Below are 18498 nucleotides of genomic sequence, written 5' to 3'. Positions count from 1 at the left end.
TTGGTACCAGACTCCCTGAGTACAAACCCCAGCTCTACCTCTTAACAGTTTTGATCAGGATTGAGTTAATATGTCCTTTTTCTTTTTAAGATTTATTTATTTATTTATTTATTTATTTATTTGAAGGGGAGTTGGGCAGAGAGAGAGAAAATCTCAAGCAGACTCCCCAGTGAGCCCAAGATCATGACCTGAGCCGAAACCAAGAGTTCGATGCTTTACCGACTGAGCCGCCCAGGTGCCCCAGGATTGACAATAACATTTCTAAGTCAGATAGTTCATTTTTAAAATGGGATAACAAATTTTTTAATTTCAGAGGTTTATGGTAAGGAATAAAAGAGATAAACCCTTAGCACAGTGTTTGGCACATAGAAAGTGTTGTGTCAGCAAATATGACAGACATAAGTGTAAATAAATACTGTATAAATAATAAGTATATAAATATCATGAAGACTAACTCTTCTCTTGAGTGACTGATAGAAATTACCTTACCTCCTACTCAAATGGATGTGGCTCAACTTTTTAGACTATCACAAAAATGATTATATTTGAGAATGTGACTTCACAGCCCAAAAAATTCATGCAAGAAATGCATTCATACATAGTTACTGGGATGCGGAGTAATTTCTTTACAAGGCCTGAGTAACAGTGAACAGGAATTTTTTTTCTCAGAAATATAATCACTAGTATTGTTGTTATCATTTTTATCGAGAGGGAGAGAAAGAGGGAGAGAGAGAGAGAGAAGGAGAGAAGTATTGACTTAAGGAATTGGCTCACGTGATTATGGGAGCTGACAGATCCCAAGATCTGCAGTCATCAAGCTGGAGACCCAGGAGAACTGATGGTACAGTTCTAGTCCAAGGGCGAGAGACTAATGTAATGTCCTGGCAGGCAGCCGTTCTCTCTTACTTAGCTTTCTGTTTCTATTCCAGTCTTCAGTTTATTGGGTGAAATCCACCACGTTATCAAGGGCAGTCTGCTTTACCCAGTCTACTGATTCACATGTTAATCTCATTCAGAAGAACCCTCGCAGATACACCCATAATAATTTTCTGACCAAATATCTGGGAATCCTATGACCCAGTAAAGTTGAAACATAATAATCATCCAGGGACTGAAAAAACATGTCCTTCCTCCTTTCCAAACTTCCACTCAGTGATAAAGGCATAGGGTGGAAGTGGGATGGGGAATTATCAATGAAATCTGGGTTGCCACAAGTCAAATAATTTTAAGAGGATTTAAAAACTAAAAGGAAGCAAGCATTTTTTTTTTTTTATTCCAAAGACCCTAAGGCCACAGTCTTAGTCTGCTCCAGCTGTCATAACAAAATATCACACACTGGGTATATTAAACAACAGAAATGAATTTTCTCATAGCTCTGGAGGCTGGAAATCTAAGACTAACATCCAGCAGGGCCAATTTCTGGTGAGACCTCTCTTTCTGACTTGTATACAGCTTCCTTTTTGTGTCCTCATATGGCCTTCCTCTGTGCATGTGCATTCCTTGTGTCACTTCATCTTCCTACAAGGACACCAGACACTGGATTAGGGCCCTACTCTTAGTGACTTCATTTAACTTTAGTTATCTCCCTAATGGCCCTGTCTCCAAATAGGCACAGTGGGGATTAGGGCTTCAACATAGGAATGGGGGGGAGAGCACAACCCAGCATTTATGGGGTGGTCATGGCTCCCTCCAGCCCAAACTCCATAAAGGGAAGGATGACAAAGTTCAAAGGGCAATTATCATATGATTTCTCTCATCTATGGAACATAAGAACTAGGAAGATTGGTAGGGGAAGAAAGGGATAAAGAAAGGGTGGGTAATCAGAAGGGGGAATGAAGCATGAGAGACTATGGACTCTGAGAAACAAACTGAGGGCTTCAGAGGGGAGGGGGGTAGGGGAATGGGATAGGCTGGTGATGGGTGGTAAGGAGGGCATGTATTACATGGTGCACTGGGTGTTATACGCAACTAATGAATCATCGAACTTTACATCAGAAACCAGGGATGTACTGTATGGTGACTAACATAATATAATAAAAAACATTAAAATTTAAAAAAAGGGCATCATCATAATCACTAGTATTGTCATTATCATTTTTATCTTGAGACATTAAGCACCTGTTCACAACATATTTGCTGATTCACAAGGAGAACTCAAAAATCATTTTATTCAACAGTGTTTATTGAGCATCTTTGATACACTCAACTAGCTACTTCTTTTTGGTCTGATGCATTTATTGCTATATCCCCCACCCTAGACAGTATCTGACACATCATACATACTCAATAAATGTCAGTGAAATTGACTGAAAGTGTAAGTGCTCATGAGCTTTCAGAGATCCAGGTCTCCCAGAAGGCTCTCTCCCGCCCCCAGCCTCTGCTGTGTCTGCGCCTGGCTCATGGACACTGACCCTTGGGCAGCTCACCATGGGCTTGTTGATCTAACAACCACTCAACTTTGCTCCCTGGATTCTGTCTTGGCCTCTGTCCCAGGCTTTCCAGGAAATCCAAACCCAGCTGTTCTCAGTCTTGACTTTGCTATTCCTTACTGATCTCTGTAACTTTGTGGGGCTCCCACTCCTCTGTGTGGCAGATACATGAATGGCCAGTCAAATTGGGTCTGTTGTCAATGCTATGACCACATAGCAGGTCTTTTTTTTAATGTAAATTTTAATTAGTGAACATACAGTGCAATATTAGTTTCTGGAATAGAATTTGGTGATTCTTCACATACATACAGCATCAGTGCTCATCACAAGTGCCCTCTTTAATATACATCACTCGTCTAGCCCATCCCCCACCTGCCTCCCTCCATCAGCCCTCAGTTTGTTCTCTGTTAAGTGTCTCTATGGTTTGTTTCCCTTTCTCCCTTTTTTCTTTCCCCTCTTCCCATATGTTCATCTGTTTTGTTTCTTAAATTCCACATGTGAGTGAGATCATGTGGTATTTGTCTTTCTCTGACTGACTGATTTCAGCATAATACACTCTAGCTCCATCCATATCATTGCAAATGGCAAGATTTCATTCTTTTAGATGATTGAGTAATATTCCATTGTATATATGCACCACATTTTCTTTTTTTCCTTTTTTTATAATAATTTTTTTATTATGTTAGTCACTATACAGTACATCCCAAGTTTTTGATGTAAAGTTCCATGATTCATTACTTGCTTATAACACCCAGTGCTCCATGCAATACGTGCCCTCCTTAATACCCATCACCGGCCTATCCCAATCCCCCACCCCCCTCCCCTCTGAAGTCTTCAGTTTGTTTCCCAGAGTCCATAGTCTCTCATGGTTCATTCCCCCTTCTTTTTAACCCCCCCTTCCTTCTCCCCTTTCTTCTCCTACCGATCTTCCTACTTCTTATGTTCCGTAAATGAGTGAAACCATGTGATAATTGTCTGTCTCTGTTTGACTTATTTCGCTTTGCACCACATTTTCTTTATCTATTCTTCAGTCGATGGACATTTGGGCTCTCTCCATAGTTTGGCTATTGTTGATAATGTTGCTATAAACATCGAGGTGCATGTACCCCTTTGAATCTGTAATTTTGTATCCTTTGAGTAAATACCTAGGATCAACTAGTCACTTTTGATGGGGGAGGACAACATAACCGTTGCCTTTAAGGTGTTCCAAATTTGTAGGAATGTTTAAACACATGCACACACACACATATCTAGAATCCAAAGTGGAAAGTGATAAGTGTAATGGAAGAAGTAATGGAATATGCTATGGGATTTGGAAGAGAAAGAAATATATAGTTAGTAATAGTCATTATCCTTTATTGAGCATTTACCATTATATGCTTGGGAGTTAGCTTAATCATGATTCTCAATTTTCAGGATCTTATATTAAGACAGACAAAAATTCAACTCATAACCTAATAAGTACTGTATGTATCAGTGGGCAAAGTGTAGTACTTTAGTCAAACCAACTCTGTGTAGTAGTATCTTGAGAAAAGCCATGAATTTGCCTGGAGTGATTCGATGATTGGTGGTCAGGTGCCTGAGAAAAGTGGGATGGGAGACTGGGTTTCATATTTCAGCAGGGATTGGCCTCTGCTGGGGAAAGTGGATGGAGGTTTAATAATGTTGCCAAAATCAGAAGTGTAAAGAGAGGGGATCTTACCAAGGCCAGACTCAGTTGCTCCCAGCCGTCTCCAACTAGAGAAATCCCTTGCCCTGCAACATCATTGTGGCCACCAGGAGGAGGCCCTATTATTGGGCAAAGAGGAAGCCAGAACCCTGATATGATTTAGTACATTCTGGGCTAAAAAGTAAGGAAGAGGGAGTGATGATAAATGGATCAAGAAAGAGATTTGAAATTAATGGTGGAGGAGTGATGTACACCAAATAGAGCAGTAGAAACAGAAACAGCTTAAGTACTGAGCACCTGCTGTGTACCAGGAGCTCTATGGCTTTATATATGTTATCTCAATTAATTCTCCAGTGACCACACAGGCTTAGATGGAAGTAGAAACAGGTTACTAGGGCAGAGGCTCAGCACAGGCAGGTAAGAAGCAGAGCGGAGCTTGGAAGCCTACTCCTCCTAGCAGGGAGCCCTGCATGCTCCTGGGTGTAGGGTGACTGCTGTCAACTAAACCCCAATTAGGTGCCTTTCCTGCCTGGCCCAGTCCTTCCTGGCAGCTAGTGTTTGGCAGCAGGAAGAGAATGAAAGTTTGGGCAGTGATGAACATTTTGTTTAGCAGCACTTTTACATTTCTTTCCTAAGCAGCTTTCCAGCTAATGGCCGATCACACAGAGTGTACAAGTGCGCTTTGGTAATAGGACTGCCACCCCCACCGAGCCACGGAAGCGCTGGGAACTCAACCCCGCAGTTCCCAGGGCGAGCAGTTCCCAATGCCGAGGGTGCACCCAGAGGCGGGGTGGGGCCACGGCGCTGCCCGGGGATTTGAGCCGCGGGTGGGCGGGGAAGAGCAATTGTGACCTGCTCCGGTCCCTCCCCTCCCTGGGCACTGTGATGCTGCAGGGCAGCTGCTGGCCCAGCATGTCTGTCCCCCGGCCCCCTCCCACCCAGTGTGTCACAACAGCGGAGGCGGCTGTATCTAGAGCAGTTGGGGTGGGCAGGCCCAGCTGCGAGGCGAGCCAGCGAGGAGAGCAGCCGCGATGGTGAGCCTTTCCAGGGCCCGGGGCTGGGGGCTGGGGATCTGGGGCGCGCAACTGGCACCCAGCCGAGATCCATATCTACTCGGGGGCCAACGGAACCATTGCTTTGGATCTTCAGAGCTCGAAGTCTCTTGGGCTGTCAGTTCAGGGTCAAGGGGGTCTGTACCCTCGGGCGGAGGACACCGTGCAAGTACCCTTCATAATAGGCATAAAGTAGAGACCTGAGGCGAATAGTCCCCCAAAGGGACCTAAGGGGGATTTGCGCACGCAGTGAGGAGAGGGAGGGCGTGGGAAGCCCGCGCAGAAGAGGTGAGATTCTGGGCGATCCTCAGGTGGGCAGCTCAGGGACTAGAGTGGGCTAAGTAGGGGACAGTCCAGGGATTACAGGTGGGTGAGCTGGGCCCCAGCGGCTGGGGGAGCGGGCGCAGTTAGGTCCCCAAATCCAATCAAGTGTGACTGAGCCCCAGGATGTGATAGAGGACTTAGGGTGTCACAGGCTCCCCACACTTGAGTTCGTTTTCCTTTCTGGTCTCTGAACATTCGCTTTGGTTTGGGGGGCGTTTAAAACTTGGGTGCCCCACGCCAACTCCCCAGTTTTTCCCTCGGTCAGGATCGGAAGCACTTTGGCACACAGAAGTCTCCCTCCGGAAGGAAAGGGGACCTCAGGCTCCTCTTTTGTTTACTATCATGGTTAAGGGCTCAGGGGTGGCTCCGTTCTCCCTCCCCAAAATCTAACTCGTTTTGTAGACCAGATCTTACTTGCTGGAGGGGAGCCTCTTCAGGCCCTCCAGAATCCTTCCCGTCACCCTCCCTCCCTCTCCCCCGGGAGTGGGTAAAATCGTCCCCAATCCACTTCCCTGAACGCTGGAAAACCTGGAATCTCCTTGTTCAGAGCCCTGGTATTTTGGTAGCAGGGAGGTGGGTTGGAAGGGTTGGGTGGAGGAGGGGAACAGAATAAGCAAGTCTCATAAGCCAAGGTCAGGTTCTCTGGGTACTCTTGCTCTAGGTGTCAGTGACAGAGCAGAGCAAGCCAGAAAACTCCCCTCCTCCCCCAGCCTCTGCTCTGTTTGGAAAGTGCCCAGGGCCTCTAGCTCTGGCTCCAGCTGTTTTTTAGCTAGAGGTCTGTCCAGTAGCCTCTTTCTCAGGAGCAAGCTCCCAGACCCACCTGGGAGCTTGAAGAACTTGGGAAATATTGGTGATAGCAGCCAAAGGAATCCACTCCTGTCGGAGGCCCCTGATGTGAGGCCATAGAAGAAGCCCAGAGAAAGATTTTGACTCCTGGCTAGCTTCAGGAAGGTCCATTAACCTCTCTGGACTGGCCTTCTCATCTACAAAATGAAGAGGGGTTATAGTTACAATTTCCAAGGCTCCACCTAGCTTTACTATTTTAAACTTCTTATTGTGGAGAATTTCAACCATATACAACAGGGGAGAGAATGGCATAGTCAACCCCAGGATATGCCTCATCCAGTTTCAACAATTATCTACTTATGACAAGTCTTGCTTCATTTATTCCCCTTTCCCTCACTTCTTATTATTCTGAAGCAATTCTAGGCAGCATACTCAAAATTTGATATTTAATATTTATAGTATCTGGCATGTAGTGCCTTATAATCTTCAAAGTGCTTTCTCTTGCATGTTTTAATTTTGACCTGAATACCATCGTGACTCTCAGAGTAGAGCCTAAAGGAGGCTTACAGGGGAGCCAAGGACCATAATCTAGCCCTCTGAGCAAACTTAATGTATATTCAATAGGCAAGTTTCCGAAAATATCTGGTAAATAAAAATTTTAAACAGTAAAAACTTATTTTAAATGTGGTTGTTTAACTGAAAACCTATGGTTGAATATTTTGAAAAGAGAATATTTTATTTATTATGAAACTGAATTTTGTATAGCAGGTTGTGTTTAAAATATTTAATTACATGGGCAGCATTGTCTTAATGGGAAAACATTTTTTATTGGCCATTTCCTACTCATAGAATCTCTTTTTAAAAAATCTCTTGACTCTTTCCTAAAAGGCTAGACTGACACATCTAATAAACAAAGACCCAAAGAATCCCACCCTTGCAGAAAGGACTTTACTTCCTTTAACAGGTGGTTTCAGGCAGCCATCCTCCAGAATTCCCTTCCCTTGTGGGGGTTGGAGGGAGAGGCCTGCTTCTGTGTTAAGAAGAATTAGATTCAACAGTCCTGTAGGTTCTGAGTAAGAAATGTATAACTAATCCTATAACTGAGCATTCCCATCTGCTCTCAGTGTCCTTCTAGGAAGCAGTTCTTCTGGGAACTGAGACTAGGATGCCTTTGGGGAAAGTGGTATGGAGACTCCTGGCCAGGTGCCCCAAGTCAAGCCCATGTCAATGACATCAGGGCACAGAGAAAGTGTCTGGGTTTATGGGGAGGTGAGAACATCTGCAGCACAGCCATCTTTTTTTTTTTTTTAAGTTTATTATTATATTATGTTAGTCACCATACAGTACATCCCTGGATTCTGATGCAAAGTTCGATGCTTCATTAGTTGCGTATAACACCCAGTGCACCATGCAATACGTGCCCTCCTTACTACCCATCACCAGTCTATCCCATTCCCCCACCCCCTCCCCTCTGAAGTCTTCAGTTTGCTTCTCATAGTCCATAGTCTTTCGTGTTTCCTTCCCCCTTCTGATTACCCCCCCTTTCTTTATCCCTTTCTTCCCCTACCGATCATCCTAGTTCTTATGTTCCATAGATGAGAGAAATCATATGATAATTGTCTTTCTCTGCTTGACTTATTTCACTTAGCATTATCTCCTCCAGTGCCGTCCATGTTGCAGCAAATGTTGAGAATTCGTTCTTTCTGATAGCTGAGTAATATTCCATTGTATATATGGACCACAGCTTCTTAATCCAGTCATCTGTTGAAGGGCATCTTGGCTCCTTCCACGATTTAGCTATTGTGGACAGTGCTGCTATGAACATTGGGGTGCATATGGCCCTTCTCCTCACTACGTCTGTATCTTTGGGGTAAACACCCAGTAGGCAGCACAGCCATCTTAACTGCATTCCTTCTGAATGAGGGAGCACCAGTTCAGATGGGGATAGGCATGAAATGGCAACAAAGAGCCTATTTCCTAAAAAAAAAAAAAAGCAGAAAAAAAAAAGCAGAAAAAAAAATAGAGGGCAAGGGAGAGTGTTTGGGCACGAGATGGACACTGCTTCTGTGTCTGCAGTCTTCTGCACGCTGCCCCCACATAGGCATGGCTGAGCTCTGCAGGGTCCATACTTATTTTCTGACCTCAGACCATTGCTGGAGTCACTGCTGCATCTGCCCTTCCCATTACAAAGCACAGATTCCCCCAGACATTGTGGGGGTACATGCCTCTGAGCAGCAGAAGAGCCCTGATGAACAGAACTTTCCTCAGCAGTGGCTAGGGCAAAGGTGCCGGCTAAATTAGGAGGAGTTTTCATAAGAAGCTTCCAGGCTCAGGTCAGGCCCATGCAGAGCTAGAGGACTATTGCTGTTGCTGAGTGTCCTTTCTGAGGGGGCTCCTGAGTGACCTTGAGAGGAAGACGAAAAGTTAAAAATAACTTCTGAGGGGGAAGTAGCTGGTGAATTCAGGACCGGCGATAGGGGGTGGGTGGACCCAACTGTCCTTCCTTGGGGGCGGAGTGGACCAACTGCTCCTTTTCCCTTTGGCCACCAAAGGCTATCTGTGGCCTTTGTGGTTGACATTTCCCCTGTCTGTGTCTTCCTGTTAGAATTTCTCCCAGATAATAAACTGTGGAAGAGAATGGGAAAATGGAGTGGGTGGTGTACACCAGATTAAAACTTCTTAACTGTCTCTCACACTTGCCCCCAATGTCAGTTAAAGCCTAAGGGCCTTTGGACACCAATGGGTCTCTCAGGCTGGGGATCTACTTATCGCACACCCCTGCCATTCCTAAAGGTGGTCTTATGTAATCCCTATTGCTGCCCTAAATACAGTGCCTATAATGTGAGCCCCTCTCTTGAGCCACTTTCACTCACTGATGTTAATTTAGGTCAAATTTTTGTTCTTGCTTTCTGGCTTACTATGTATTCTTTGTTCTGAGTGATTCCAAATATGCTGTAATTGAAGGGTTTGGAGCAGAGAGAATTCAAGCACTCTTTTATGAATCACATTTCTTCTTACTTTAGTTATTCCTCCGTAACACTGTGGATCTACTTTTTATTTGCCATCTTTAACCTAGATCCTAAAATATAGGTGATTTATTAGCCCAGCCTGACAACCAAACTTAATTTGGTGTAATAATATGTTTCCTGAAAGCAACTGTGTGGCATTTGACCATGTTGGTGCTCAGGGGTTGTGGACTGGTCTCAGGTTTTCACATGGCAAATACTGCTGGTCTGTGTCAGTTTCTTTCCCAGATAATATGCCAGTTTTACTGTTTTATGATACTTCAAAATGGTTTTTGAAGCTACAAAGCCTCCTTCTGCAGGGGTTCCTAATTAGCTGATCTCAGTCCTCTGAGAGCAAAAAGAAAGGGAATGACTATTATTAAAATAGAAATAATATAAGATTGATATAAGAAAGGGTTTCTTATAGTAGAATTGTAAAAGGGCTGTAAAGTTCTAGAATTTTTTTTTTTTGATGTTCTGCAAAACACAGGCTCCCTTTCCCATGGAAGGTGAGGGTAGGTGGCACAGATGTCTCATCTGCTCTGCCTTTCATGAGCCTACACGTCAGGCAAACTGTGCCATTTGTGGGACTTGCCCTAAATTTTCCTGCCTCTTGTTCACATTGTCCCTAAGCTCAACTAAAACGATCATTTTGGCATGTCTAAATTGGTCAAGGTCGCTGCAGATATTCCTGTTCCAGGAAACCAAGCCAGAGTTGTTTTTTCTCCTTTGAACTCCCATTGTCTCTTTGGCACTGGCTACTCTCTTGTTAGATTTTAAGACCCCTCAGTGCAGAGTTCTCATTCTAATCATCCCTATATTTATTGAGCACCTACTACATTCAAGCACTGTGCTTGATGCTGGGGATGCACTGAGTAAGCAAGGGTTCCTTGCCCTCATAGAACGTATTCTTTCTGCTAGGAAAGTCAGAAAATTGAACAAGCAACTATAATATGGCATGATAAATACAATGATAGGGAAGAAGAGGATTGTGGGAGCACATAGTAGGGGCCCTGTGCTGGTTTGTGGTTTTCCAGACTTCCTGTAAGAAGTGACATTTAATGAATAGGATAAGTAGGAGTTAGCCTAGTACCTTTTGATACCTTCTTACCCACGATAACACAATAAATATTTGTTTTAGGAATGAACAGAGTGGGTAACTTTTGTAGTTACACCAGCACTAGATCCTCCAAGGATGTCATGCTTTTCTTGAGAAAAGGAAACTCCTCTGTTAGGTTTCTCCATCTCCCTCATCTTCACCCCCTGGATTGCTGGGCAGAGAGGTCCAGCAGCACACAGGGGGCCCGCCCCCTTCCCCTCATAGCATCCTTGGAGCACAGAAGTGGTCTGAGCTCGATAAGCCCAGATTCAAAATGGAACTGAGAGAGAGAAATAGTGTGAGAGAGAAAACATGAGCTCTGATTGGCTAAAGAGGGTAATCTGAAATCTGAGTTTAGAGCAAATTTAGGACTTAAATATCCTCTGCTGGGTCAGCTTCTTCTGTACTTTGTCCCCCTCCCTCTCCTTATACACACCAGCCCTGAGAAACAGATCCTGGTTCTATCAGAGAAGGATGACCCATTTTCAAAGAGGCTACTACCATAAGCCATTCTCAGTTTCTCTTTGCACTGGAGGTTTTTTCTGTTTGGAGTTTTGCTATACAAGCTTGGCCTTGCTATATACACTATCAGGCTTGCATTGATGTAGATGGGGGCATGCCCCAGGGCCCTGGAAGTTCAGAAGACAAGTGAGAGTGAGACTGGAGGTTGTGTGGTGTAAAGGAAAGAACTCAGGCTGAGGTCAAAAGACCTGGATTCCAGTCTGGGCTCTTGCTGCAGAGCTGTGAAATCTTGAATCTGTCCCTTTACCTTTCTGAGTTTCAGATTTTTCATCTTTGAAATGGGGAGGGAATCATATTTGGTGGTGCATGAGGCCAGTCTAAACTTTTGCAGTTGGCATAACATCCCGTTGTGCCAGATGGATGACCTTTCTTTGGTATGAGGGCTGACCTCACAAGGCTATCAGTACTGGGTCTGCTCTGTGTTTATCTATGTAGAATTTCCAGGGTGGAAGATGGGGATGGTGATCAGGCAGTGGCTGGAGGAGGCTAGTTCAGTGCCCTGACAAGTTAGTTCTTAATATTGTTAGTTGAATAAATGACTAAGTGAAATGGGACAGGAAGAGCCTGGGCCCTACAGGATAAGGTAATAATGGTGAGTGGAATCTTTACTCCCATTTTCCCTCTAGTTCCTTTCTTTAATTTTTTTCTTTTTAGTATGAAAAATTTTAAATCTCTGGAGTAGTACCATAATGCCACCCTTACATATATGATCTAGATTTAATAATAATTATTATTATTTTTCTGCCATTTTTACTTTATCTGCTGCATTTGTTGAAGTATTTTATTTATTTTTTTTACTGTGACATAACAGCATTTATTTTTTTTGATTTTTAATTTTAATTTTTTAATGTAAAGTTCGATGATTCATTAGTTGCATATAACACCCAGTGCACCATGCAATACGTGCCCTCCTTACTACCCATCACCGGTCTATCCCATTCCCCCGCCCCCCTCCCCTCTGAAGCCCTCAGTTTGTTTCTCAGAGTTCATAGTCTCATGTTTCATTCCCCCTTCTCATTACCCCCCCTTTCCTTATCCCATTCTTCCCCTACTGATCATCCTAGTTCTTATGTTCCATAGATGAGAGAAATCATATGATAATTGTCTTTCTCTGCTAGAGTTCATAGTCTCATGTTTCATTCCCCCTTCTCATTACCCCCCCTTTCCTTATCCCATTCTTCCCCTACTGATCATCCTAGTTCTTATGTTCCATAGATGAGAGAAATCATATGATAATTGTCTTTCTCTGCTTGACTTATTTCACTTAGCATTATCTCCTCCAGTGCCGTCCATGTTGCAGCAAATGTTGAGAACTCGTTCTTTCTGATAGCTGAGTAATATTCCATTGTGTATATGGACCACAGCTTCTTAATCCAGTCAGGATCATAGGGTAGCTCAATTTTTAACTTTTTAAGGGACCTCCACACTGTTTTCCAGAGTGGCTATACCAACTTACATTCCCACCAACAATGTAGGAGGGATCCCCTTTCTCCACATCCTCTCCAACAATTGTTGAAGTATTTTAAAGTAAAATACAGATGTCATGGCATTTTGCCCCAAATGCTTTAGAAGTGACCCTCAAAAGCTAATGATGTTGGCTAACTGAACATAATTTTTAAAAAAAATGACCCTAAAAAATAAGGACATTGTCATACCTAACTATACTTTCATTATCATGCTTAACAAAATTAATCAATTTCTCTATTTGTCCCCCAAATAATTTTAATTTGTTCAAACCAGATTTCAGGCAAAGTACACATACTACATGTGGATTTATGTTTCTTGAGTTTCTTTTGATATGGAACAATCTCTCCAATCATCTTTATTTTTCATGAACTAAAAAGATTGTATCAATTGCCCTGTAGAAGTTTCACCTTCTGAATTTATTTTATTCTTTTCTCATGACGTCACCTATCACTCTGATCGTGGTGTTTTCTATAATGTGGAAACAAAATTTAAAGTGTTTAATAGATTAAGGCTGAGTTGTTTTGTTTTTTTTTAAGAGAGAGAGTGAGCACACGTGCAAGAGTGAGTGGGGGCGGGGAGGAACAGAAGGAGAGGGAGAGAGAGAATCCTAGGCAGGTTCCAGGACCAACGTGGAGCCCAATGCAGGGCTCAATCTCACAACCCTGAGATCATTACTTGAGTCAAAACCAAGAGTTTTATGCTTAACCGACTGAGCCACCCAGGCATCCCAAGGCTAAGTACAAGAATTCCTCATGGGTGGTGTTGTGTATGTCATGTTGCATCACATCAGGAGGGTCTTAATGTCTGGTTTTCTCACTATCAGTACTGTTAAGATTGATTCCAGTGTTTGGCTAGTAACTGTTGTGGTTACTTTTTCCCCTTGGAACCTGGAAATAACAGTGATTCTTTGACGCTATATGAATATCCATTTCTTTATATGGCAACATATCTTAATATACCATTCCTTGTACATTTATTAGCTGACAATCCTCAGTTAAAAAAAAAGAGCTTTCCCTCATCAACAGTGCTATCTGGGGACAAATGAGTTTTATTTGTTTTCTTAACACTAAGGAGTTGTGGATTTTTATATACATCCTGTTTCAATCAAGTACCATTATTCTTCTTTTTGATGCTCATGCTGTCTCATCTTTGGCAGTGGGAGCTTCTTCAAGTTGGTTTCTAAAGTCTTTCAACATCGTCCCAGTCTGTGTTAGCTTCCGTGCTTTCAGGTACCATAAGGTGTTCCAGGCTCATCTTGTATATTCCTTGCCCCAGGCCTAGAATTCTTCATTTCTCCCAGGAGCCCTGGTTCCTGTTAGTGGGGAATGGTATTGAGGGATCTTCCTTTTCTCTTGATTGGTGTAGCCACTTTTGGGTTTTGGAAGCATGTATGAACATATCAGTTATTCCTGAGTCTCTTTTATACTTCCAATTACTCTTTAGTTTAACAGGGAAAATAGCTCTTCCTAAGGGATGTGTGTGTGTGTGTGTGTGTGTGTGTGTGTGTAAGAAAGAGAGAGAAAGAGAGTGTTTGTGAAGACTGGCATATTTATCAGTGTGTGTGAGATTAAAGGAGATATCAAAAGTGGCTGATATCATTGATATCATCATATTGGTAGTTTTCTGGTCCCAAAGAGCCTTTACTCTTCCTCCTATGACCTCTGATCTTTCTTAAATATCCCTACATTCTTGCTGAAAAAGAAAGAGTGTTCCAGAGGGGAGGGCTGACTGGAGAGCGAACAGCACCACAGATATGCCTGGAGGATAGGTGGGGTGTGGTGGTGGTTAGTGGGGNGGGGGTTAGGGGGGGGGGGGGGGCAAGGTTCAGAAGACTGAGAGTCAGGGCCACAGAGGATGCTGTCGCCCTGAAGGTGATATATAGGATCAGACTGTTTTTTTAGGTCTCTCCAAAGTCCCGTCAGCTTTAGACACCTCTTTAGGAAGCCATGGCTGCCTGGATGTGAAAGATGTGGACTGATTGATAATACAGTAGTTGTGGGGTAGTTCTTGGTGTAGGACACTTTTTGAAAGTCTGAATTAAGACCTAAGGTGAAGGCAGAAAATAGACCTCACAGTAAAGTTGAGTAGAATGGAGACCTGGAGTCTCTAACTTTCCACCTCTGTTTCTTCAGGGTGGATAATAAAGCTACAAGGTAATATCATAATGAAAATGATAATGGTAAAGGCAAAAACAACTATAATCATGGCTAACTTATTTCCAGATGAGGCGAAGTTAGTTAAATCAGCCAAGGTCACACAGCACAGCAAGTAAATTGAGAAGGCTAGATTTAAACCCTGGGGTGTGGACAACTTTGTGAGTGAAGCCTTTCTCTGGCTACCAGACTCATGGAAATACAGCTGGGTTGTATTTCCAGATAGGGCTATGTTTCATACTGGCTGCTGTGAACACCTGTACTCTATACTCCCCAAGGCAAGGGCATAGAGACAGGTGTAGGGTAGGTGCTCAGTTCTAAAATTGAATTACGGAGTAATGGGTCCTGGCACCTCTGGCTCTTTGAGGTGTTATTCAGGGCAGCTGCCCTGTTCCCATGCCCAGAGAACTTCCAAGTTCCCTCTGACTCCATGTGTTTCAATGCCCAGCCAAATTCTCTGGAGGCTCTGCTCTTGGTTTGGGTTACCTAGCTGGAAAATGCCAGGTTGGGTCATGGATAAGAATAGAAACCCATGGACGAAGCACATGCTTCCCAGCTGAGCTCTAACAGGCATCACAGGCACAGAGCCACTTTGTGCTGGCAACTGCTTCCTCACAGGTGGGATATATGGAGGTGATATGGCTTTCTGGTAAAACCCCAGCTTCTGTTAATACACACGCATTCATTTTCTCTCTCTCTCTCTCTCTCTCTCTCTCTCTCTTTCTCTCTCTCTCTCTCACGCAAACACAGCCATTCTCATCCTCAGTTATTAGTATTATGATCAATCAGGTAATTGTGGCTTAAAGAGGTAAAGACCCTCTAAAAGTCAGCTTTAATATGTGGTCTGACATAGGCAAGAGAGCAGATTATGGTGGCTACAAAGAAATTTTCCAACTTCTCAGAGTTCAGAAAGAGCCTAATTTATACAATCCCAATTTTCCTTTGCTGATGTAAAAATCCTTTCTTCTTCCTAAATTTGTAACCAGAACACTAAAGATATCCATGATACCTACTTACAAAATATTTTCCTTCCATGAGTGTTTATCTGCTCTATGATATTCTGAGACTCTCTGTGTGTGTGTGTGTGTGTGTGTGTGTGTATGGGAGAGAGAGGGAGAGGAGGGGGGGAGGAGGGAAAGAGAGAGAATGAGGAATAGAAAGAGAGATAGAGGCTGTTGTCTAGGAAGGTCAGGGCTTAGGCAAGAATATGAATGCTGCACTGTGTATGGTAGTGAATTTATGTACAGTTTCTGTTGTTATCATTGGTTCATCCTTTGACCTTCTTCATCAGTACAGGAATTTCATGGTTTGGAATGAGCCCCTTGATAATTCAGTATGGCTGCCCTGTTTTTCCTTTTCTTGGCACAAAGAATTAACCCTATGCAACAACCTTTAGAACTAGCCACAAAACTGTGATTCTTCCTCAGAGCCAAATCACAGTCCAGGTGCAGTGCTGCCCAGACACCTGATGCCTCAGACCCCACCTGGTTTTATATGGCATGATTGGAGGGATGGATATCCTGTGAGTTGAATGCCAGGGAGAGACAAGTCCGCAGATGTGCAGGATATAGCATAAGGGCATGACCAAGGCCTAGGACTCTCTGACCTTGATTCTATACTCTCCTCACAGCGGGAGTGCATATCAGTCCACGTGGGTCAAGCAGGAGTTCAGATTGGCAATGCCTGCTGGGAGCTCTTCTGTCTGGAGCACGGCATCCAGGTGGATGGCACCTTTGGTGTCCAGGCCAGCAAGGTCAACGACGATGACTCATTCACCACCTTTTTCAGTGAGACTGGCAATGGGAAGCATGTGCCTCGGGCTGTCATGGTAGATCTGGAGCCTACCGTAGTAGGTAAGTATGGGTTAGGATCCTTTCCGCAGAGAACAACGTGAGGCTGCAGAGCCTTTGGTCCATGACAGCTGAGGAAGCAGCATCTCCAACTGGAAGGTGGGGGTGGCTCGGCTAGAACCTCCCCACCCCACACTTACTTCTGTAGTTTCTTGAAATCTTCGCAGTCTGGTGGAGTCTCACGATGGGAATCACAGATCTCTACTCCCCCATTATAGCTGTAACCTATGCAGAACAAAATACCCTGTACTTAAACCTCTTAAACCTGCTGAGAAAGATCCAAATTGTCAAGATTCTTAAATATATGCTAAGAGTAAAAAATAAAATAATTTTAGGAATTATGAGAGGTCTTCAAATAGTCAATTTTCCAAAGTATAGGTTTCTGGTTCTATAATAATTGCAGTCTTTTCTCATGGGTCTGTTATAACCTTGCAGTGTCTTACACAAAATGGAATAACAGCAGGCACATTCTCTTACAGCCAGAGGTTGCTATAATTCTAGAATAAACCTCTTCTGGATCCTAGAAAACAGGAATCCTGACTTGTGTTGGGATAGGGTTCTTGGTGCTTACCTTTCCCTTGAGTCCCCCTCCCCTCTACTCCAACATCACTTACCTTGGGTCTGACTCCTGGGTCAATCCTCAGCTCAACATCAGGATTTCCTCAGCTTCAAGGCTGGTTCACCAAGCAAGGGATGGGTAAGTTTCACAGAGATATCTGGGCTAATGTCTATAATGCCTAAATACTAATTTCTAGGGGCAACAGACTATAGGTACACAACCCTTGGATACTTTGTACAAATACAAAATGTGCAGATTACCCTCCCAGGCACTATGCAAATGGGTGATTTCCCTGGGTGGGGTTGTAGAGGAACTCTGAAGAAAAGAGAGTATGTAGCTGGGGCTTGATACATCTTGGTCTGCCATATGTCTACCTTGTGTGGACCCTTGAAGGTGAGCTGAATGGCCACCCTCTCTAGGGTCCCTGCTTGTCTAGAACCTGGAGCATAGCTCTGCTTCAAAGTCATTCTAAAATATCTCTAGTGCCTGACGTATATTAGGTTAGGGGTGGGACAATTCCTGGGAGAGCAGATCACCTGGAATCTTTCTCTGTATCCCTGGAACATTTTTGTGCAAGTGAAATTGGGTTAAAGTTTTGGGTAACCCTGCAGCATGAAAGAAAAAATAAAAAGGAAGACTTGAGGGGCCAAGGTGGAAGGAAGGAGGGGCAATCAACTTTGGTGTTTGGTGAACTTTGTGAACCTAATGCTTTTAAAAGTTCCTGCCAGCAGAGCAGGAAAGTTTCTCTTTGCCTATTTGAGTCACAGGCTTCTGGTACTATTAGTGCCTATGTTAACCTGGAATTCTCTTAACCTTTTGCAGATTTATTATAGGGTTGTCTGGTTTTGCCTCAGTGGAATTTTACAGGTAGAGGAAATGGAGACCCAGAAAAGTATTATATGATATTTAATGAGGGATGCATCTCCTCTAGAAACAATGTAGTAAGACCTGATGGTTTCTGTCTCTTGGTAGATGAAGTTCGGGCAGGAACCTACCGTCAGCTCTTCCATCCAGAGCAGTTGATCACAGGGAAGGAGGATGCAGCTAACAATTATGCCCGGGGCCACTACACAGTAGGCAAGGAGAGTATCGACCTGGTGCTGGACCGCATACGGAAGCTGGTAAGTATTAACAAGGGTAGGGAATTGATGAGTCAGGCTAAAATGGACAGGCCTAAGCCTGAGCAGAATTAGTGGAGGCACATGACCCCTGGCTACAGAATAGAGCTCCTAAGATTTGGGAATTTTTGCTTATGTTCTGTAAGAAGCATTCACAGGGATGATGCCCCTTCCTCCACTTGGACATCATGAACTACCCTACAGGCCAATGCCCTACTAATTCTTATTGATACTCTATGGTAGTATCTGGGGGAAATTCCAGGTATAAGGAAGGCTAGCTCTTTTCTTGTTGGAAGCATGGGTTAACACAGAATTTAACTTGGAAGAGAAGAGAAAAGATTGAGCATTTGAGCACTTACAAATGCCATTACAAATTTCAATTAGATACATTCCTTCACTTAATTCCCTTAATAATGATACAAAAAAGTCATCTCCCTGTACTTTACAGATGAAGAAATTGAGGGC

At 43.6% G+C, this 18498-nt stretch overlaps 1 protein-coding gene across 2 annotated transcripts in view; it reads left to right on the top strand.

Annotated features, from left to right (window-relative positions):
* The window catches only part of TUBA8 (tubulin alpha 8), a 47008-nt gene that overhangs the window by 22208 nt on the left and 6302 nt on the right, over positions 1-18498 (top strand). Inside the window, exons 1-3 of one of the 2 annotated variants that reach the window (XM_002926724.4) lie at positions 4951-5132; positions 16137-16359; positions 17888-18036. In XM_002926724.4, coding sequence (XP_002926770.1) covers positions 5130-5132; positions 16137-16359; positions 17888-18036 — 375 coding nt within the window. In that variant the 5' untranslated portion in view covers positions 4951-5129. Of the gene's footprint in view, positions 1-4950; positions 5133-16136; positions 16360-17887; positions 18037-18498 lie in introns of those variants that run through there. The other variant, XM_034645047.1, reaches the window with a different exon arrangement.

This window comes from Ailuropoda melanoleuca, chromosome 16, assembly GCF_002007445.2.
Source record: "Ailuropoda melanoleuca isolate Jingjing chromosome 16, ASM200744v2, whole genome shotgun sequence".
NCBI lineage: Eukaryota > Metazoa > Chordata > Mammalia > Carnivora > Ursidae > Ailuropoda > Ailuropoda melanoleuca.
Note: the sequence above shows the minus strand (reverse complement) of the source record. Positions and strands in the feature narration are given on the sequence as shown.